The sequence below is a fragment of the Podarcis raffonei genome, chromosome 10 (assembly GCF_027172205.1).
Source record: "Podarcis raffonei isolate rPodRaf1 chromosome 10, rPodRaf1.pri, whole genome shotgun sequence".
NCBI classification, from domain to species: Eukaryota; Metazoa; Chordata; class Lepidosauria; order Squamata; family Lacertidae; genus Podarcis; species Podarcis raffonei.
In genome coordinates, this window is record NC_070611.1 from 54,391,791 (window position 1) to 54,415,044 (window position 23,254).

Sequence of the window (23,254 nt, forward strand, 5' to 3'; positions counted from 1 at the left end):
ATGTTTGATTGGAAACAAAAATAAAAAAGGGAAAAATCAAAACAAAACAGGTCTTGCCTCCTGCTTGTATTGAACCATTGCTACTTACTCAAAAGTAGCTCTCCACCTGCCTCCTGCCTCTGTGCTCACACAGTTTTGCTGCTAGTGTTCTGTTGCATATTTGTGTTTTCATCTCTCTCTACTGGCCCGTTTTTGCCTGTCCAATTGACTCGACTTTGTGAGAAATGGGGTATGTAAATGGTTTAAATAAACAGCTCCTGCACCCCACTGGTTCTCAGTGCCACTGCCTAAGATGCAGCTTATAATAATAGCAGGAGCTGAGCACATGCAGAAAAAGTTTTGGAGTTTTAGCAACATATTAGAGGAATGTCTAACCCACCTTTTCGGGCCCTATGGTTTCACATGATGGTTCACAAACGGTTTAGTGCACATGACACCGTCATGAAACAAAAAACAATAAATGCAACAAATTACATCAAAGCTATCCGTTAAACAAAAACAAAACAGCAGCAACTAAAACTTTTTCCAAGTGCAAGGACAGCTTTAAAAAAGTGTCTTCAAGTTTCATTTAAAAAGCAGCAGAAATGAAGCCAGGTGGACTTCTCCAGGGCTAGAGTTCCAAAGGTGTGGGGCAAGCACTGAAAAGGCCTTTTCCTGATGCAAACCTTGCAGTCCTTACCTGCAGGGCAGAGCAGGGCCTCTGAGGCTGATCTTAACACTCTGTCCCTGAGATAACCTGGCCTCTTTTTTTTTTTTAGGGCTTTAAAGGCCAAAAAGCGTTTTGAGTAGGATCTGGAAATGAATAGGCAGCTGTGTAACCAATACAGAGTTGGTGGAATGTGAACTGAACCACTATCATCCACAAGCTATACACTTAATGCAATAAAAGGAAATTAGGCTGCAAGTAGGAAAGTCAGAGGATGTGGTCACCTCACTGCTACTCACCTACTTCCTTGGGGGAAATCACCAGGCCAAAGAAGACAATGATTCCTCCAGCAAACTGGACTGAAGCTGTCACCAGGAAGGCATACTGAAAGAGGGGAAACAAATGCCGAGCTCTTACACATGTATTTTTAGTCTCTTCGTCTTAAATTAAGTAAACAGCACCTCCTTTTTCAACACTTCATGCCAGTAAAACAGATTTACAAGTTCCTTAAAAACAGCAAAACATAAGAGATGTACAGAACATGAAAAATGGCACAAATAAACACAATGGAAAAACTTTAACAGAACTACTTAGTTTGGTGTGGCCAAAAAAAAAAAAAAGACAAACAAAATAAATGGAGTTTTGTGTTTATGTATTTATTTAGACTGTCTTTCAGCCCGCTTTTCAATCCTATCAGGTTCACAGTTACCAAGTTTTAAACAATACAACTTAAATTACAAGTAGAGACATGAAGTAAAATAGAAAAACAACCAAAAAACCTAATTCTTAAGATGATTTTGAAGCTTAGGGGCCATCACAAAAAAGGCCCATTCTGTCTGTAGGATCACAAGAAGGTACTTATACCCATCTCTTAGTGATCAGGAAGGTTCCTATGGAAGAAGGAACTCAAATATCCTTGACCTAGACAATTAAGGGTTTAGAAGCAAGTGGTAGCAGTATGAAGATAGATCAGGAACAAATCTGCAGCAGCTGAAGTTAACAGAGAACAGTGGCTTAGCTAATGCCAAATACTAGTCTAGTTGCCATGTTTTGGTGCAGGTGGTTTACTGACAGCTTTCAACGGGAGCCCCATGTAGACTGAATTGTAGTACTCCAGATTTTGCACCCTGATATTAGGTGCTTCTTTTCCAGGAAGATATTGATTAAAGAATCAGCCAAAACCGACAGAACTTCCTTCTTGGCCACAGCTCCAATCTGGGCATCCAGGAGAAGGTCCAGACCCAGGAATAGCCCTATGTTAAGAACATTCTCTTTGGGTTGGAGGGGACAAACAGACATTCCCATCACCAGAGCCACAGCTGCCCACCATGAACAACCCAACCAGTGATTTCATGTAAATATTAAGACAACGCTGGAGACAGCATCTCCCTCGAAAATGAGCTCCAGTAGGGGAACCCATGGTTTTCAGTCTTGCATATCAAGACTAGCTCTAGTCCATGGGGAAGGCAAACAGCAAGCAGCTCCACTCACTTCGTAGCCATACTGCAGAACTGAAGAGGCAAGGAAAGCTCCAAAGATGTTGCCCACCGAGGCACAAGCACTCCAGAGACCAAACACAAGCCCCCTCCTAAGTGTCCAAGAAAGAAAGAAAAAATTGGTTAACTGCTGAAAATGAAGACAGAGTCCAATTTATGAGGCACACACAGTGAAATGCTCCTCTCCACACTCCCTTAACAGAACTTGCATGCATGGTTAAGCCTTCACAGGTCTGTCTACTTCATTGGGAATACCAACATTGCTAGCAGAGAGATGCTCTGTGTGTGTCACCCAATCATTCTTGGATTCCAGGCTTCCTAGAAATACTGACCCAAGAGGTCTGTTTTCAGTGAACTGGGCACTTCATCCAATGTTGCACACCAGAGATAATGCTGCCATTTAACCCTTGTCTCTTCTTACAATGAAAACTAAGGCAGACCAAGAGCTTCTGACAAAACAAATGATTCTGTTTACACAGAAACTTGAGGAAGATTCAGAAATTACCTCAGGACTGCAGCTCATGCAAACACATATTATTTATCTATGTATATTGTCAGGGAGGAGTTAGAAGTTTTCAGTTTATCAGAGGGAGAAAGCATTCCCCAAGGGGGGAAGGAGAGCAGTGAACCTAATAGAACGGAGCAAGAGGAACAACAGGGAGGGACCGGCTGTTCACAGGAAAGGCAAGGGCTAAGTTCTAGCTCAGATTCGGAGGAGGGGAGATACAAGCCAGCTCTAGCCAGGAGGTTAGAAAAAAGAGCGGGAAAACGAAGGGAAAGGCGCCTTCGCCATTTTGAGAGTGGCTGGTCACGGAGAAGCAGAGCTCAGAAGGTATCTGAAATAAGTGACTCTGAGGAATAATAGTTAAGAACTGTTTATAAGATTATTTTGTTAATACACAATAAAAAGTTATAAAAGAACAAGAAGCGTTTGTGTGGTGATCTGAAGAGGACAACGACCAGTCCTGGCATATATGTGTATTTATTCATTAGTGTTTTTGTTAAGTTTGAAGATCTACTCCAGTGCATATCACAGGGTTGGGGAACCTGTGCCTCCCCCCCAAGTTATTGGACTCAAACTCCCATGAGCCCTTGCCAGCATGGCCAATGGCTGAGGATGATGGGAACTGTAGTCCAGCAACATCTGAGAGCACCACAGGTACATTGCAAAATGCACACACAGAGGAGAGACAAGGCACAAATGAATAGGAAGTGACTGAGGAGGAACAAACATACCCAGCTTTGCCAAACCAGTTTCCCATGACAGCTACGACACAGGGCCAGCCAGTCGACTGCAGCAAGCCGTTCACAATCCACAGGAAGCAATAGAACCACTTGTTGTAGAAATGCAGCCATTCAGTGACAGTGCCAAAAACAAATACCTGGGAGGAAAGGAGGTGACGCGGTTAACGGCAAGGTGAAAGCAGCCTTGCAAATAAGCCTACAAAACTCACTGGCCTGCTGTGTTAATCACTTGTGACCTAAAAGAAAAGAAGTAGCAACACTTCTGTAAAATATTTCCCTGATTAGGATCACCTGGAACTGATCCTTGCTCACTACAGGAGACAAAGCAAAGATGGCACTAATTTACAAGACTGTGGGTTAAGAGAATAGACGTTTTGGGGCTGCTAAAAGACAATGGAAGGTGGAAGAAATGAACCAGTTTAAAAGGAAGGAGGACTGTCAAGGACAAAGAGAACCACACAGGTGAGCCACACAGACCTAGTAGGTCAATATCAATCTAGGCTGCATTCAGAAGGAATGTAAACCTAATTACCAAGGCTGAAAACAAATAATTCCAGCCAATTATTTCCGGATGCTGTAATAACCCAATGCTTCCCAATCTCTTGACTGAATTACCAACTAAGACCTGAAGCATACAGACATGTGCAAGCAATGGAACTGAGATCCCAGTTGAACCAGCTTAATTTGGCAAGGCCAAAAAAGATCTCACTGCAGAGTGGGTTTGCAAAAGCCTGCATGAACAATATGCACTGCAGTCAGGTTTCATGTCTTTTCTTTACTAGCTTGGTTGTGCTTAACCAGCCAAAGCCTTGCAGTATCTGAACATGTGCAGTATTGAGGATTTTTTCATGAATCTAACAGCTCCCCTTGGCCAGAGGATACAAATTTACCATACACAAAATCAAAAGATGCTGAAAATCCTAGACTCCTCATTGCCTCAGGAATAAGTCTGACTACAATGAAATTTTCCATGTCAAAAACCAAGTATTGTAGGAACTGCACATCTCTTCCCAACTTGAGCTGAGATTTCCCAGCTTACCACTACTGCAGAGGAACACATGCCGAATGACAGGACCCAGCGCATATTCAGGCGATCCCCAACAATACCGCTGATAAAAAGACCCTTAAAAAAAGAGAGGAAAATGTTACCATTTAACAATATGATGTAGTCTTTGAACTATGAATGCTTTCAACACAGTAGGCTTTAAGGTACCGCACTATTCTTTGTGGTTTGTATTCTAGAAGAGGCTATCTTGTATTCTAGATTTCTATATTGTATTCTAGAAGAGTTCAAACCTCTGAAGGGCACCAAGTTAGGGAAGGCAGGAATCCCTCCATGGCTTGGCTTCTGCAAAGCCACACAAGTATTTGGTGGATCCAGAGCTTAATTCACTGGGAAGGATTGTAGATGGGTGGTGGAGCATCAGCCTTATCCACAGAATGTCCCAGCATCAACCCCGGCATCTTGAGGAAGGGCAGGTGGACTCCTGTCTGAAACCATGGCAGTCTACTGTCAGTCCATGTAGGCAATACTGAGTCAGATGGACCAAAGATGTCACTCGGGGTAAGGCTAGGTTCTTAAGATCCTACAAATGTACACACACCCCACACCAGACCTGAGGGGGTTGTGATCTTCCCTCTCTCTCTCTTGACAGGCTTTTAGAGTTTGATGGGGAAAAGGTTTCACTCACCACAGCATACGAGAACAGGAAGATGGTGTCCAAAGTTCCAAGGAAGAGTGTGGCTTTCCTAGTATCGGGAAATATATGGCTATTGTTCCAGAGCTGCAGAGAGAAGCAAAAATCACCCCCAAATAGGGATCTCAAATGTGCTGATGGGATAACTTAAAAATGACCAGGGATAACCAGCACGACGCATCTTCAATGCCCCAGCCTTCATCAGAAGCACGGAAGCAATATCAGTACTGTAACACTCACTCCAACCACTAGAGGTCAGTCCCTTTTGCACTTTAGATAAAGATGTTAATGTTTTTATTCCTAAGGGCTCTACTGAAGAGGTCCTATACTGTCTTACTTTTCAAAGTACAAATACACCCCACCTGGAATTACCCAGAAAGGGCTGCTTCACATTTGACACTGACTCCTAACTTTTTTTTTGTTGGGGCAGGGGACGTTGACACCATGATTCTGGTGCAGTTCTCCACTGAGTGTCAACTGGTTGGCATACCCCAGATCTGCGCCATGTCACGATGTTAAGCAACTTTTTACTTTGAACACAACTTTCTGAATGTAACCATCAACTCTTTGGGGGCATGGGGCACATATATAAACTGGAGAAGCTATTGCAGACACTATGCATGCAAAACATGTACACAATACAATGCACACTCTCTTCCCCCCTCCATAACAGTAATTAAAATGGGGGGGGGGTTGGGGTCCCCCCTAGGCCTACTATGTGGGCTGGGAGGTCCCACTGGAAAGATCAGCCTTTCTCCCCACCTGCAATCTGTAGGAAGACATACATACACACTGCAACCATTAGGCTTCGGGGGAAGCACTTCTTTCAAGATGAACTTAAGCAGGGAAAGAGGAAGGGGCTTTTAAGGCACAAAGGAAGCTCTCTGTGGGCACATCTCTGCCCAGAGGCACCATGTTTGTGGCCCTTGCTGTGCCATTACAAACAGAACAATGTGCAATGACAGATTATATTGCTGCTTCCAAGTGACAACTTGCAAACAGCCAAGCCATTTTCCATATGGTTATCTGGAGCACAAATCTCTAAAAGCGAGGGATACATTAGTCTTCTGACACTACCTGAAGGCATAAATCAAGAGTGCTGATGATTGTATTGTTACCACACACAAACACACACAGCCTTTTGAAAGGACTAAGGGACAAGGGTATACGTTAAGTGTGGAGCTGTGTGTACTTGCCCCGAATCAGAAAGGGAGGCAACCTGAGCTACTGCATGCCACTGTGGTGTAGTGGTTAAGAGCAGTAGATTCATAATCTGGGGAACCGGGTTCGCATCTCCGCTCCTCCACATGCAGCTGCTGGGTGACCTTGGGCTACTCACACTTCTCTGAAGTCTATTAGCCCCACTCACCTCACAGAATGTTTGTTGTGGGGGAGGAAGGGAAAAGGAGATTGTTAGCCGCTTTGAGACTCTTTCGGGTAGTGATAAAGTGGGATATCAAATCCAAACTCTTCTTCTTCTACTCAAGAATCACTGAATGCAATTGCCTTACTCCAGAGTAAGAATGCAAAGGATCGCAGCCTTATGGCAACTTGCAGACAGCCAACTTTAGTTTTATGTCGAGTTAGGTATGGCCAACTGTTGGTCCGTAAGTAAAATCTAGGCCCCCAGAGCAATTTGATCTGGTTCTTGGCAGCCCGACTCACTTCTATTATAAGCATGCTAAAAATGTTCCCCCACCATTTCATGTGCATGGAAGAGAAAAATGTCTCCCTCCACCTTGTAAGCAAGGGAGCGATTCCACTATGTTAATCCTCCTTTTATAGATTTTGTTATGTGGCACCACAGCTATTCCTGAGCACTTGTTCTCCACAGCTCCAACACCATGATTGGCAGACAGTACTTGTCCGCTTCTGAGAAGAGTCCATTTGGGTGGCAAAATACACATCTGCCACTGTCTCACCCACAGTCTGGGGGAAAGGGAGCAACCCAAGAATACAGAAGCTGGCACAAAATATATATATAGTGTTATCCTATTCAGGTTTATCTGGAGGCAAGCCCCCCCCCCCATTTCTATAGGATCTTCCTTAGAGCAGCGGTTCTCAACCTGTGGGTCCCCAGATGTTGTTGGACTACAACTCCCATCATCCCTAGCTAGCAAGGCCAGAGCTCAGGGATGATGGGAGTTGTAGTCCAACAACATCTGGGGACCCACAGGTTGAGAACCGCTGCCTTAGAGCCTTTGCTGCTGCAGCTAAGGACAATAGTCATTTACCTCTCTTGCTTCCATGAAAGGAAAATTCCAGACGCTACAGAGCTGGGAGAAATCTTAGAAAGCCTACAGTGCTGAAAAAGAGAACGTCGCAGAGAACGTCGCAGAGTCTCCCTTTCCCTTGCTTTTGACAGTTTGGATGAATACATCCAACAGTGGCCAAAGTCAATATTTAATGGAGTCAAGATTACCTACGTCAGAAATCTTGTGCATTCTGCTTATTGAGAAACCAGGCTGGACTCGCACAAGCAGGAGAGCAAGGTGTGCCCCCCCTGAGCCATTCTTTCACATCACTGCTTCTATACAGATGTCACGTGAGACACAATGCAGTGAAATCAGCCCCATGGAAGCTTTCTCCAATGGATCACTCTCCTGCGACAACAGGATGTAGTGCTTGGACGTTACCCAAAGAAAGCACAGATGATTTGTTTTGGCTCCCACAATGGAGAAGGGAGCTTCCCCTTCCAGGTGACCAACTTTGTGAGATGACCTACCACTTCACAAGTAATAGCCCACCCTTCCCTGGTGGACAGAAAAGCATCCCTTTTGGGGGCAACCTGCAGGCCTGTAATATGAATTTTATATCATAGGTTAGCCCTATTCAAACTAAACCCATTGAAATGAATGGATATGACTAACTTACCTCATTTGGCTGGAGGCTGGGGGAGGTGTTGTTATGGGGAAAGGGGGTCCACTGGTTGGATATGCTGACCTTGACATTGCTAAACGTCTTCCGGGAGGCATGGAGCAAAGAGTAGCTGGGAAATTTAAGGGGGTGGGGAAGAGGGGAGAGAGAGAAAAAGAAGGAATATCACACACAGATTATTTTCTCATACCTACAAGAATTGCTATCTGGTTTCCTGAGAGGTGCTGCCCTTGTCAGTGGCAAGTGCAATATTGGTTAGAGTGGGGAAGGATTTTAAAAACTCGGGAAAACCGCTTTTTGCATCACACTGTAGAAGAACAGAACCTCCCAAAAGCCAAACCAGAAACTAAAATGAATAGAAGATGAATTGGGGCAGGGATTGGGAACCTGTAGCCCCCCTGCTGTTGTTAAGAGTACTACTCCCATTGGCCCCAGCCAGCATAGTCAGTGGTCAAGAATGACTGGAGTTGTAGCCCAGCAACTTCTAGAGCGCCACTAGTTTCTCACCAAAGGCAAGGAGGAGAACACCTGTTCTAGAATAAGAACATCCAAGCAAATATCAAGCAAGCATCTCCATCCAGAATCAGCTTCTTAACTGTCTCCCCACCTTCAACTTGCTCAACTGTGCACAAACCCCACAAATGGCTATCGTACAGACTCAGTTGCAACTACCTACCTGAAGAACGTGAGCAGGAACACGGCGACATGATGGTGTGTGCACTGCGACGTGAGGGTCCTGTTTGCAGGCGGCCTCCTCCGAACCCCAGGCATAGCTCTCCTTCTGGTTTCCCCAACTCCCCTCCCCAACCCCCTTTCACCCTTTCAGGGTAGAACGTAGATTAGGTCATTTCTCTTCTCCCTTAATAACAAAAAAGAGGAAAAAGTAAGCAGAGGCAACATAATCAAAAGCATTTTATTATTGCAATCCTCAAAGTCTTTGGACATTCCCCAAGTTGGATGGTCTGGTTTGTTTGACAACGAGAAATCAAACCTTTAGTGTCATCGGCCCATTCTGCCAGTAGATATTCAACGGGCACCTTTTGTGCCAATTTATACTGAAAACTTTTCTGTTCTGCCAGGCCTTTGCAGGCAATTAAGAATACATTTCCCACAATGGTCTATCTCTGTTTGTTTCCAATTTCTTTTTGCACTTAACTTGCTTTTAACTTTTTATGCTTTTATTGTCTGGTTTTATGTTTCCATTTTGCTGTAAATCAATGTGAGATTTTTTTTATGATGCAGTGTCATATAAACTGTTTTATGAATAAAATTAAAAAGTTTCATAGAACTCAGTGGAATTTACTTATGAGAAAACTGGCTTAGAAAATTATTATTTTTTTTCCCATTGATGAGTCCCTTTGCACACAGGAGTGTGTCCAAATAACTTACAAAACTTTAAGTGCATAAAGCATAATGAAAAACCGGAGAATACAATAAAAATCATGCATAAAACAGATGCAATAAAATTGAATAGCAGAGAAAATAACAGCAATAGACAGCAAAATCATCATAAGCCATCAAATGGCTGGAAGAAGTTTTCATCTGGCACCAAGAGAATGTTAACTGATGGTGCTACATGGATCTCACAAGGGAGAGCATTCCACAAGCAGGGAAACACCACTGTAAAGGCCCTGTCTCTTGCTGCAACCCTTGGAACCATAGAACTGTAGAGCTGGAAGGGACCCCAAGTGTCATGTAGTCCAATCTCCTGCAATGCAGGAATCTCAACTAAAGGAACCTGGAGGACAGCCTCAAATGAAGATTTAAAAATCTGGGTAGTTTCATATAGGGTGAGGCACGCTGAAAGATTAATGAACTTAGGATCCTGTCCCACCACTGTAAGAGGCCAAATACATTTATGTATATCTGTGTGAAAGCAATGGACTCATTAGTAATATGTCTTTCCCAAGACCTGCCACCCCGAGCCTCAAGATCTGCCCCAAAGTCCTAGTGCAGGATGGCGATATGAGACAAGGCATGGTTGGTAGCTGTGCTCTGTTTATGGAGCTCCTTGAGATACTAGCGATTTCTACACAAGAGATGAAAACTTATTTGCCTTTGAAATCCGACGTTGAGGCTGGTTAGACTAAAGGCTTTGTACTGCTGTTTTTTGTACTGGATGAGTGAATTTCTTCTGCTTTATAGTTTATATTACTGATTATAGGAAGAACAGAGTATAAAAACTCTGAAATAAATGCAGCCACAATACCGAAGCAGAGCACACAGGAGCACTGGCCCACATGCTGTATTCTGTTTCCAAAAGCAAGCAGATGCAACTAGCCCGTCCAGGCATTCTGCTTGAATGTATAACCCAGATAAGGATGAGTGCGCTGTCCCACTGCCATCCCCATTACATTCCAATTCTTAGAGGCTGAAGGTTTGAAGCGGGAAGATTCAAGAACTCAAGGAGGCTCCGGACAGGCAGGGCTCTAAATCATGCAGGGAATCCCCCTGAGTATAGGAGGCTCCCCCGATCAGAAACACCTTCCATAATCTTGAGGACAACAGAGCAGGGTGGATTTGATTTAAATTTAAATCACGATTTAAATCACTAGTCAGTAAGACTTGATTTAAATCATTTTTTTTTAACAGAAAGATTCATTCTTGCTGGTATAATCTTAATATTTACAACCAGATGAAGGTTTCATTTTTGGCATAATAAATTTTCAGAGATAATTTTGGTTATACTATTAGAAATACATAGATAATTATGAAATTATTGTGAGGTTTAATAAGTTAACTTTTTATATTTGGAGAACTTTTCTGCTGTACTTTATTGGAAGGAGAAAAATAATCATTTCTTTAATAACAATTTAACTAAAACAATAACATTATAGCACATGTATCCATGTTTGTTAACTGATATGGTTAAACTTAAAAAAACAAAACTTAGACTGAGTTTTAGAACACATGAAAAACTTAAATCAAATCCTTATTTCCTGATGAATAGGCTTTGGACTATAATATAACTTAAATAGAAAACTATCTTTAGAAATATTTTTCCTCCAAAAACATTTTATTTTAAAAATCCGATTTAAATCAAAAAAATCCGATTTAAATAAAAAAAACACCATTTATTATTATTTTTTTAAAAAAAATCATTGATTTTTATCCACCCTTGTCCCCACTCTCTCTTTTGCATGTATGTTGTACTGTACACAGAAACAGAACTCCCAAATTGGAATACATCTGTGTCTCTGACTACAGATTACATTCACTGCTTGAGACGCAGCAGCTTCAAAACCACCCCCTGCGCTATGGCTGGAGTCTCCTAGAGAGACACAGACAGGGAGAAAGCTGGAGGAGGCAACTGTTATTTGTCTAGGCTTATCTTATCTGTCCTTTAGTTGGCTATTTTTTCCTAGAAGTTGGGAGGGGGAGAAGGAAAATGAGCTGCTAGGAAGAGATCTTGGAGGAGATAAGCCAGACTGCCCCTAGATCTGTGGCCCTCCAGATGTTGGATTACATCACCCTTAATGGTCAGAGATGATGGGGGTTGTAGTCCAGCAACATCTGGAAGGCCAAAGGTCAGCCACCTCTGCCTTAGGCAAGCTACTGTTCTCTCAACCTCAGTGTGCCCCCTCAAATCATTAATCCGGAAATAACACAATCATCCTACCTTACAGAGCTCTTGTTAAAGATTCACCATCTTGCCCAATATTCTTAAGGATTACTGAGGTGACATTTGCTGTTCAGGTCTGAGCTACTCTTTAGGGCTATCATGGGACAAATCCAGAGCTTCTAAGCTTCCCTTCTTCTGAGCCAAGGGCCATAAAGGAGAGAGAAAGAGCCTCAACAGATCGGGGTGGAGAAAGAAGGCTCAGCTTCTGAAGCATGGGCTAGATAGTCACCACTAATTATAACGTGAAGGTTGGCTTCACTCTGAAAGATGGGGGTGGTCCTTAGAAGAGGAGCTATGGCTCAGTGGTAAAGCATATTCCTAACATACAGAAGGTCTCAGGTTCAGTTCTTGGCATCACCAGGTAGGGCTGGGAGAGACCCCTGCCTGAGAGCTGCTGCCAGTTTGTGTAGACAATACTGAGCTAGATGGGCCAATGGTCTGATTGAGTTCGATAGCTTCCTGTGTTCCTTCTCTTGCTAGTCAACAGAGGAACCTTGCTGAAATCAGTTCTACTCCAGTAACATTGACAGAAAAACTGTAAAAGCAAAGAATACCAAGGAGTTAGGTAGGACTGATTAAAGGAGTTCCATTTTGCTTCCTACTCACTTTGGCAGCAGGACGCTGCGGGAATTAGCTAGATTTGACACAGGAGCATTTGGAAACAACCAGCTAAGAGCAGTCAAGACGCAGAAGGCCTCAGCAGCTCTGGCGATCACAAAGCACTTACTGGGTTAGGCTTGGATTTTCTCAAGCACACAAAGCTTGCAGGAGGCAAAAATTCTGCCAGGAACCAACAGCTGAAGAATATCCCCTTCATTACTTATATGGAAAGCTACTATATACTTTTCTGAGAATTGTACGGCACCAAACATTATCAAACACAGATTCACATTTGCACGACTCCACTACAGCATGTTGCTCCACAGCCCATTAAAATTGAGAAGGGTTCATAAGAGCTTGAAGGTTTTGCCTTCCATCTCATCACACACTGCCTTATTAACTTGATTAAGACATCAAATATTTATCCAGTAGATGCTCCCCTGCAACTCATTTTTCCTCCTCCCTTCCAGAGCTTGCTGTAACCATATTTCCATGTTATGGCCGCATCAAGGTTAACTGAGGTTAAAGCTAACAGGATTGTTTCCAATCCATTCAGTAAAATAATGGTTTGGTACCAGCTTGCAAACCAATGTCTCAGGTTGTCTTCACTGCAGTTAGCCCCCAATGCAGAACTTAACTATTAAATCCACAGTGTGGCATTACCTTTATTGGAAACTACCAAAAAGTTGTTGTTGTTTTTTAAAAAAAGGTGCCATGTTCTTCATCAGATAAAATACTACACAAGACAAGGGGTGTCTGTGCATGGAAAAATAACAAAAGAACAAAACTATGGTTACAGTAAGCCGAAGAAGGGAGGCAGGAATTCATACAAAAGAGGGAAGTTAGCAGCAGGAAGGAACCACAAAGGCCTGTGGTGCAACTCCAATCTCCGTACTATTACTTGAACCAGATTTGTGCAAGCAAGTAGCTAATATCCCCCAAAATGTTCCTGGTCCCATCTGGGAACAAAGATCAGATTGATAAGACTGACTGGACATGTCTTAAAACACCCCAAGAATTAGCTGCCCCTTTTTGCCAGGAAAGTCTTGAGGTACTCTTGCTTCCTCGCCACCCCAAATAACAGAAAACATTCCCTTGAAATAAATGCCCAACACCAACCGAAACACTTGTAAGAAACATTCTTGGCTGGCGGGATTACAACCTGACCAGGCTTAGGCTAAAACCCCCCTTTTGTCTGTTTAATTCGAGAATAAATACAGAAATCCCTCCGGCTTTTAACTCACATGCCTCCAGAGCAGCATTCCCTCCTTAACCTTAACAACATGCCTTGCAAACCTTGTCCCGACAAGGAAATAGGACTCCACCTGCTCAAACAGCTACGTGGCAGCAGGCTGCTGTTAAAAGGCACCCAGGGCCAGCACAACAAGCAGCAGCAGCTTCGGGCCATTTCCCGCTGAAGCCACGGGAAGGCGGACCCGCGTGTCCCAGGGCACGTCTGAATCCGGCCTGACCCGAAAGCCGGAGTCTTTTCTCCTTGCTTTCGAATAATAATAATTTTTAAAAATCACATTCAAGGACAATGACTCAAGAAACCTCACAAACCCGGCCGTGAGCGTGGGCTTGAGCGCCAGTGGAGCCGCCCCTGCCTCCCTCGCCTCCCCCAGCCCTCGTCCCCCGACCACGCCGGGGTTCCTTCCCTTCCCTCCTCGCAGCCCCCGGGAGCCTCCACGTAAACACCGCTCACCTGCCCGCATTTCCAAGGCAACTTCCAGGAAGTCACGTGAGAACCTCCTCTTCCGAGCCGGCGCCGCTCGCGCGCCACCTCTCCCGCTCCCTCGCCAGCTCGGGCCGCGGCCCCGCCCACCTCGCCCTCGCGGTGCACTCTGGGAGTCGTAGTCCTCCTCCTCCTCCTCCCTGCTGCCCCGCGCTTCTTCAGCTCGCGAGGGCGACGGTGAGGCTGCGGCCGCCGGAGCCGGCAGCTCTTCACGTTGCTTTCGATGGGCTGCGTTGTAGCGTCGTGGGATCGGGCCGAGCAGCGCCCCTGCGAGGCTGGAAAAGCCTTTGCCTGTTTCCTTCGGGGAGCAAAGCAGCGATTAACTACAAAACAACCACCACCATCTCAAACCCCGTTGAACTGAAGGGGAGTGACTTCAGAGTAAACGTGCATAGGATCGGGCCGTCATTTTGCCACTGTCCAGAAGCTGGGAGGGCGAGGGCGCCTCTCCAAATCTTGCTCATTTACCCGGGAGTAAGAATAGGCATTTAACAAGAGATATATTTCCAACAAACTTTTAAAAACTGTGCTTTTCAACAGCTGCCTATCACTTAGAAATCCACCAAGTTGTTATTGTTATTATTTATTGAATTTATATACCGCCCTATACCCGGAGGTTTCATTCAGGGCGGTTCACAAAATACGATAAAAATATAAAACCACAAAATACATAATTAAAATAAAAACAACAACCCAATAACCCCCCCCCCAATTTAAGAGCATAGGATCCTCACAACATTTAAAGTAAGTTGTCTCCATCTCTGCATCTCTACCTGTGGGATGCCTGCCTTCTGCTATGCATCTCTGAGAGGTGCAAACTTTCCAGTTGCACAGAAATCTTTACCAATAGGAGTGAAAATGGAGCTAGTGAATGGACTGTTAAACACACACACACACACACACACACACACCTCTTACCGGTTTCTGCAGTTATTGTGCTAGAAGGGATTTTACCTTTTGAGATTAAACAGCTCATCCTAGGGGGATACCACAGTCCCATTCCCCCACCCCTGGAAGGCTTCTGTGCTCCTAACAGTGATATATGAAAGGCAGAATTTCAACTGGCACAGCTTTTTCCTGACATGGACATGCAGCAAAAGGAATGGCTCCAGCCTCCACCTGACAGAGCTTCAGTCCATTTTTAGATAGTGAGAACCTCAGTAGGCATCGCCCATAGGTGTATGTGCTGGCATGAGGAAAAACCCACAGAATGTGCAGAGCAGGAAGAAAAGGTGGATATCATAGTTTCTTTCTGTTGCTAGATTTGAACAATGGTTCTCATCTGGATAACTTATTAATTATTTGACAGCTTGCTTCTCTCTTGGAGTCTGGAGACCTGTATCAGTTACTTGACTGCTGTGTGAGAAAAATTCTCAGTGCAGTTTGCAGGGGGAATATTGTTATTCTTAAATCTATAGCCAAACCAGATGCATATTTGATGTTAGTAGTAAATTAGGCTTAATAATGCAAGCAGCATCGTTACCAAAGCAAGGCTCTATGGACCTGAAAGCACATGCTACTGACTATAATAGCAATTCTGACTCAACATGTATAGGATTGGACTGGTAAATTAACGAGGAAGTTAAGTTTTTTCTTTTAGGATATCAGGCCTGTGCTTTACTTCTCTGTACTTTCAACACAAGTGGCTTCTCACTTTTGATCCTGTTTGAGAAAGTTGTGCAGACTTAAACTCTTTGTGTAGTGCAATCCTGCAAATGCCCAAGGCTGCAGTCCGATACAGTGGTACCTCGGGTTAAGTACTTAATTCGTTCCAGAGGTCCGTATTTAACCTGAAACTGTTCTTAACCTGAAGCACCACTTTAGCTAATGTGGCCTCCTGCTGCCGCCATGCCTCCAGAGCACGATTTCTGTTCTCATCCTGAAGCAAACTTCTTAACCTGAAGCACTATTTCTGGGTTAGCAGAGTCTGTAACCTGAAGCGTATGTAACCTGAAGCGTATGTAACCCGAGGTACCACTGTATTGGATCCACTTACCTAGGGGTAAGCTCTCCCATCCCTTGAAAAACAGTGGCACTTACCTCTTAGTGGCCAAGCACAGAATGTTGCTGTTGGTTTCTTTATGACTGCCTGACAATGATTCACTTTTCAGCATTCATGTTATTCAGAGAAATACAACACTTCCTTTGCACTGAGCTAGGAAGTGGCTTTCATATACGGCTGTATACGAGTGCCTCTCTGGGGGTTGGTGCTCCAACTGAGTAGTTAAAGAAAAGCTCAAGGATTGAGTTGGGTAAGATTCATTTTATAAACAGAATAGCCTGAAGACGTTGAACTTGTAGGACTACATTTCCCATCAGGCTGCAAGCAAGCCCAGGAAAGGAGGGAGGGGAATACAAAGAGAGCTATACCTGGCCGTGCAGGTAAGAGAAAAGGGTGAACAACAGGTGAACAAAAGTTGGTGTCGAGGTTTACTACTGCTTTAAGATATTGCAGAGGGTTTTAATGTTTTACTGCATTGAGCAATGACTGTCCCTTCTGTGGTCTGAGGAAGGAAAATTTTTGCTGGAGCAAGAGTTGGAAGGAGGAATTGTGGAAAGGGGAACTGATGGTGGCTTTGATGTTACGCTCGCTGTGATAACGAGGAAGCAGTTCTGCAAGGGGGCAGGCGCTGGAAAGAAAGGTTTCTCTTTGTTACTGATAAACCTACGAAGGGAAAATACAGGAGTGTGTGGGCTGGAAAAACTGCTCTTTCTCTCTGCCGCTCATACCGGTCCTAATGACTTATAAATGCACACTTTCTACCTGTTGTCCTTGGGTGTAAAAAGATATCGGCTCACCATGAGAGAATAGCTTCTTTGTGACAGCAGTGCTGACAAGACAGTGCCTACTTGTTCTAATTTTTCTCCCAGCAAAAGCTGACCTCTCTCTTAATACTGTGGATTATATGAATTGTGCTTTCTCAAGAGTGTCATGATAAAGAGGTTGCTTCATGCTATCGGGTGATTCATCCAGCATAGGTAGAAGTAGATCTCAGGCTTGTGTGATCTTTGTTAGTTTTTGCTATAAAAAAACCCTGAGGAGAAGCAACTGTGAGGGTGCAAAATGGCGGTTTGGGGTTGGCTGGGGCAACTAGGTATAAAGTGGTGATTTAGGGGGATGAGCTACCTACCAAGTGCATCCAATGCTCAAATTATTTGGGGGGGTGGGGAGAAGTAGAGGGGCCTTTATGAAATCCACAAGCCTCAACCCTGATCACCACAACTTCTGCCCAATTCCCCGCTTGTACACAGTACCTAAGAGAGTGGGACCCCCATCTTCCCACCCCAACCCAATAATTTGAAAACTAGCTGCATTTTTAAATGTGCTAGAATGACCTGCATATAAAAGAAAAGAAAAAAAGACACGGCATTTTAGACCTTTGATTGCCATTACTAAACAACTGGGAGACAGAAACCCTTTCAAATCTACTGCATATCACTCTGTTTTGTCTTGGCCCCAGATTTATGTAGGCACATCATGCAGAACACCCAACACCTCCAGTTCAAAAGATAACAGGCAGCAGGATTAAAGTCTACCCTGCCAATGCAGATGATGTCTGTTGTTGTTATTATACCCATATTGGAGCTGTGGGCCGACAGCAAATGCACACCATCCCTTCAAAGCCCATTCAACACACATATCAACTGTATGGATTCCCCCAAAGCATCTTGGGGAGTGTAGTTTTTGGGAAAGCCATGTGTGTTGAATGGGCTTTAAATGGAGAGAGTGGGTTGCCCAATGCTGCTACTCCCACTTCGCTGCAGGGCAGGGGGGAGTTAGAGTAGTATACGGCAACCCTGAAGTGTAGTCCAGTGTTATGCTGGTGTTTTGCTTTTTGTTCAGTAAGTGAGTAGGAAATGCTGAAAAGTTGAGCGTAATTAATTAAGGGTTAGAGGTGGACATGGGAGCTAGGGAAATTAAGGTATTCAGCCATGGATGGAAAGATGTCTGAATGAGAAACAATGGAGAAAGCAAGTTTTTTTCTGATTTTGACAAAGAGGAATGGCTGAGGGGCTCAGAATGAAGCTAGCGGGGCAGGCTGCCTTCTGCTGTCCATCAGCATTTACTGCCTGAGATGATTGCCTCCCTCTGCCTAATGGCAGGGCCAGCCCTGATAGGATTGCAGGTTACATTGCCAGCTTCAGCTTTAAACCTAAAAAGGTATGATTTCCCTGTTACGCTGCTGCAGTGGCCTATACAAGTTTATTACTAAACAAGATGGGGCTGAACCGGACAGAGCCAGGCTGCCACTTGAAACCCTGTCATTATGAAAACCTGACCTGCTGGAGGTAGAATGAAAGCCCTCTAGCAAACTCCACACACTCCTTTGCCACTCAGTAGTTAGGCGAATTTTTCCATTGTCTTTAAGAGTAGCTGCAAATAACAATAACAACTAGGGACCAAAGTACCTTAAGGGCTGTCTCCTTTATGCTCCATCTTGACCAGTGAGCTCTCTGTTGAAGCACTCCAGGTGCTTCCTCACGCTCCTCTGGTTTGGTTGACCGAGCCTTTAGTGTGGCATGCCCTGTGGGACTCCCTGCCACTGGAGGTTTGGCAGCAACCGTCGCTCCCTTTTTGCAGATGTCTTTTGAATAATGTATTACTTCAAAAGGACTTTGCAATATGAATTTTCCCTTTTCAACTGATTGGTATTTGTTCATGTTTTTATGGATGCTTTCTGTTGTTTTTATTTTCATATGCTGCATACTCGCTTGATATTTAATTATTTTTTAATGAAAGTGCAGCATATAAATACATAAACAGACAAACAAACAGTAGGAAGAGGGAGTGCAACGATGAAATGTTGCAGTACAAAGTATTTCTGCCAGCAGACTGACATGCTTTGGGCCCAGTATCTTCTGAATGGTACAATATGATCAGGAAGAACGTAAGCTCCTACTAATTAAATTGTATTAGAAGTCTGGCTGTTCTTTGCACTCATTCTTGCTCACACTGTTCTAGGGCCAAGTCGCTCAGGGCTGCAGAAGATCATGGCTTTCTCCGGTTCTGACATGGACGAGGCTTTTGACTACTTGTTCAAGATCATTCTGATTGGAGACTCTAATGTGGGGAAGACGTGTGTGGTCCATCGCTTCAAGTCTGGGCAATACCACGCAAAGCAGCAGAACACTATTGGAGTGGACTTCACGGTACGTTCGCTGGAGATTGACGGCAAGAAAGTAAAGGTGAGTGGCACAGTCTCCTTTCTCCACTGGTGGGCGTGGGCAGGTGGGCATGGCTTGCCCAAAACAGCCTCACAAGCCAAACAGGAGGCCTGGTGGGTCTTAATAGACTCGTGGACCAGAGGTCCCCAGCGGTAGCTGATTGTTGCATCTTAAATGGCATCTTCATTTCCCAAGGAGGCTGAAATAAATGGAAGTCCTGGAAATAATGACATTCATGTTGATCAACATAAACATCATTTAGGCTATAACCCTAGACTACCTACTTACTTGAGAGCAAGTCCTTCTGAGCACACATGGGCCTTACTTCTGATTAGACCCACAGGATTGCACTGTAAATAGATTAAGAAGGTGATCAACTGGAGATTTGGATGGCAATGCCTGGGATAGTTGCAAATTGACTGTGGGCTAAATGTGTTTGTGGATAAATACGACTGCAGTCTGGAGACTATATTTCAACTCACTCTTCTTTCTGTTCAATAAATTTAGGTTGACTTGAAGGATCAGTCTCTGGGAGAAAGTTAATTTTATTTCATTGTATCTCTCCCCCCAACCCCCACTCTACCTTTCAGATACAGGTGTGGGACACAGCAGGTCAAGAACGCTTCCAGACTATAACCCAGAGTTATTATCGCAGTGCCCATGGGGCTATTCTTGCCTACGATATGACCAGGAGGTCTACTTTTGAGTCAATTCCTCACTGGATTCATGAGATTGAAAAATATGGTGCTGCCAACCTGGTCCTGATGTTGATTGGTAGGTGATAAATTCTACCACCAATAGCATGAGTTTAAACTCATCTGCTTTTTCTTGGTCTTTAATTTTGAAATTTATTTTTAAAGCTGAAGCAAGCATGCATAGTCCTTTTTTCTGAACTAGGAAGAGAGAACCAAGAGAAATGGATGAGCTCAGAAAGATACTACTACTACTAAGGGACATGGGTGGCACGGTGGTCTAAACCACTGAGTTTCTTGGGCTTGCTGATTGGAAGGTTGGTGGTTCGAATCCCCGTGATGGGGTGAGCTCCCATTGCTCTGTCCCAGCTTCTGGCAACCTAGAGGTTTGAAAGCACACCAGTGCAAGTAGATTAACAGGTACCACTGCAGCGGAAAGGTAAATGGTGTTTCCATGCGCTCTGGTTTCCGTCATGGTGTCCCGTTGCACCAGAAGTGGTTTATTGTCATGCTGGCCACATGACCTGGAAAGCTCTCTGTGTACAAAAACCAGATCCCTCAGCCTGAAAGTGAGATGAGTGCCGCAACACCATAGTTGCCTTGGACTGGACTTAACTGTCCAGGGGTCCTTTACCTTTACCTACTACTAATTTATTACTTATACCCCACCCATTACTTATTTATTTATTACTTATACCCCACCCATCTAGCTGGGTTGCCCCAGCCACTCTGGGTGACTTCCAACATAATAAAAACACAGCAAAACGTCAAACATTAAAAACTTCCCAATACAGGACTGCCTTTTGATGTCTTCGGAAAGTTGTGTAGTTGTTAATTTGTTTGATATCTGATGGGTGGGCATTCCATAGGACAGGCACAACTACAAAAAAGGCCCTCTGCCTGGTTCCCTATGACCTTACTTCTTGCAGTGAGGGAACCACCAGAAGGCCCTCAGAGCTGGACCTCCGTGTCTGGGCTAAACGCTGAGGGTGGAGACGCTCTTTCAGGTATACAGGGCTGAGGCCATTTAGGGCTTTAAAGGTCAGCACAATCACTGTGCTCAAAAATGTACTGGCAGCCAATGTAGAGCTTTTATGACCAGAGATATTTGGCCCCGGTGATCACTTCTGGCTTCCCCATTTGTCAGAATAGACTCAACTGACTGCTTTAAGGATCCAGTTATAAGTTAGGAGATAATACTTGCAAGTAGGTAAATGGGAACCCTGCAGCAGCTCCCCACTTGTCACTTTTTCCCAGGATGACAAGAAATCATTAATGAGTCCTATTTGGGTTCAAACCACTACAAATCCACCTAACAGTTACCTCGTTCAACTCACATTTTACCAGCTTCCTCACAAGGATATCATGGGGGACTGACTTTGATTTGATAGTCGTAACTCAGGGTTTTTTTTGAATTATTTTTTATTCATTTTACAATACAAAAATATAAAAACACACAACACAATTTTTCACAAATACATTTTTTGGAGTTCCCTCAGCTCTTCTGCAAATCTTCCGTTTTAGTCCTTCTTCCGCATTTCTTAATCTAATATTGCCTTTTATTAAAAACCTCCTCCCTCTTATTCCTTTTTTTACAATATTTCTGATATTATTTTCACAGAGCCTCTTGCAAACCTACAAACAACTCAGTTTTAATCTTGTTGCAGCATGTCTCCTTTACGCTGCTTAGAGACAGCTGTGGTTGAGTGGCACGCAAATGGTTGAATAATAATAATAATAATAATAATAATAATAATAATAATTAAAAATAATAATAATTTATTATTTGTACCCCGCCCATCTGGCTGGATTTCCCAAGCCACTCTGGGCAGCTTCCACAAAGACCAAAAATACACTAAGATGTCACACATTAAAAACTTCCCTGAACAGGGCTGCCTTCAGATGTCTTCTGAATGTCAGGTAGTTGTTTATCTCTTTGACATCTGATGGGAGGGCATTCCACAGGGCAGGCGCCACTACCGAGAAGGCCCTGGTTCCCTGTAGCTTTGCTTCTCGCAATGAGGGAACCGCCAGAAGACCCTCGGCACTGGACCTCAGTGTCCGGACAGAATGATGGGGGTGGAGACATTCCTTCAGGTATACTGGGCCGAGGCCGTTTAGGGCTTTAAAGGTCAACACCAACACTTTGAATTGTGCTCGGAAACATACTGAAGTACATAAATAAACCATGACCCACGCTGCTTGATGTATGTATCCAAAATGTCACTGAAACCTTCTTAATCCATTTCAAAGGGAACAAGTCAGATGAAGCAGAGAAGCGCCAAGTCCTGTTTGAAGATGCTTGCACTCTAGCGGAGAAGCACGGCATCCTTGCTGTATTGGAGACATCCGCCAAAGAGGCCCAGAATGTTGACGAAGTCTTCATCCTCATGGCTAAAGAGCTGATGGCCAGGAATACCTTGCAGCTGCATGGCGAGGCTGCCTATTCAGATACCATCCATCTGGACAGCAGGCCAGTGGTTTCTAATTGGGATGATGAGAAGTCCAACTGCTCATGTTGATGAGGTGATTTCAAGGAGAAGAAGCAACCAGGGGTGGTTCCTGGGGCCTGCTTTTGTTATGAGAATCCCTCTGCTAGCCTCATTTTGCCACCCTGATAACATTTCAGCCAGGCAACTTCGACTTCCTGTCGTTCTTCAGAAGCGGAGGCCACCCTTTGTTCTGACGGGTTGCAGTGGCTGAGACTGGCAGTGCTACCTTTCAGCTGAAGAGAAGGAAGGTCTATTGGAAACCATTTGCTTAAGTGGACAGTTAACTATTTTTTGCCCAGTCAGGTGTCTGTTTGTTTCTACCAATGGCTGTGGAAAATAATGGTGAGTTTACTTGCCAGTCACTACAATCTCTTCTTGTATATGTTAGCTTCTAATTGGTGGTGCCATTGACAACCATTGGCAGCCCGTGTAGTGAAATGTTAAAAAGAATGGCTTTGAATGGTTGCATCCCAGAAGACTCCTTTACCAAGCGGCCCAGTGCTTTTGTAGCAATCTCAGAAACTTGATTAATCGAGGGCAGTTGACTGGTCTTTTTGTCAGTTTTCTTAGGATTCTCCCCACCTCTCCTTGCCATCAATGGCTAGCCTTTATGAAGATGTTTTAAGGGGGGATTTTTGTGTGCCTGTTTCCTTTACTCACTCCAACTGATGGCAAACAATTCAAAGTAAAAAGCGTTTATATGATGTTCCCTTTTGGAAATTTGAATCGACTGAAGTTGTTACACCAGAGTTTTCCAACTATGTGTAATATTGTTTTACATCTACTACAAGTTTTATCAAAGAAATCCCTGGTTTTAGCCTAAGGGGGCATCTGGTCCATAGGCCTCTTTTTAGGCCTTGTGGCACATTTGGAGTTTTTAGGGAGTGCGGTGGGTGTCGTTTCTCTCTCCCTCCACCCCACCCCCGCACAAAGAGCCAGTGGAAGAGAGCACATCTGCACACAATTCACTTTTCGTGGGATGTGGG

At 44.1% G+C, this 23,254-nt stretch overlaps 2 protein-coding genes across 2 annotated transcripts in view; one reads left to right on the forward strand and one right to left on the reverse strand.

Annotated features, from left to right (window-relative positions):
- Nucleotides 1–13,995, reverse strand: part of SLC37A3 (solute carrier family 37 member 3) — a 29,042-nt gene extending 15,047 nt beyond the window's left edge. Inside the window, exons 1-8 of the mRNA XM_053407295.1 lie at nucleotides 13,889–13,995; nucleotides 8,638–8,820; nucleotides 7,959–8,073; nucleotides 5,079–5,171; nucleotides 4,427–4,510; nucleotides 3,379–3,524; nucleotides 2,138–2,234; nucleotides 946–1,030 (exon numbers count right to left, since the gene is read on the reverse strand). Coding sequence (XP_053263270.1) covers nucleotides 946–1,030; nucleotides 2,138–2,234; nucleotides 3,379–3,524; nucleotides 4,427–4,510; nucleotides 5,079–5,171; nucleotides 7,959–8,073; nucleotides 8,638–8,732 — 715 coding nt within the window. The 5' untranslated portion in view covers nucleotides 8,733–8,820; nucleotides 13,889–13,995. The remainder of the gene's footprint in view (nucleotides 1–945; nucleotides 1,031–2,137; nucleotides 2,235–3,378; nucleotides 3,525–4,426; nucleotides 4,511–5,078; nucleotides 5,172–7,958; nucleotides 8,074–8,637; nucleotides 8,821–13,888) is intronic.
- Nucleotides 5,238–22,988, forward strand: RAB19 (RAB19, member RAS oncogene family). Its single transcript, XM_053407301.1, is given in 5 exon segments — nucleotides 5,238–5,297; nucleotides 5,299–5,338; nucleotides 18,882–19,105; nucleotides 19,675–19,858; nucleotides 22,030–22,988. Coding segments are annotated over 5 exon segments (777 nt in total). The 3' UTR covers nucleotides 22,299–22,988.
- Nucleotides 22,989–23,254: the final 266 nt, after the last annotated feature.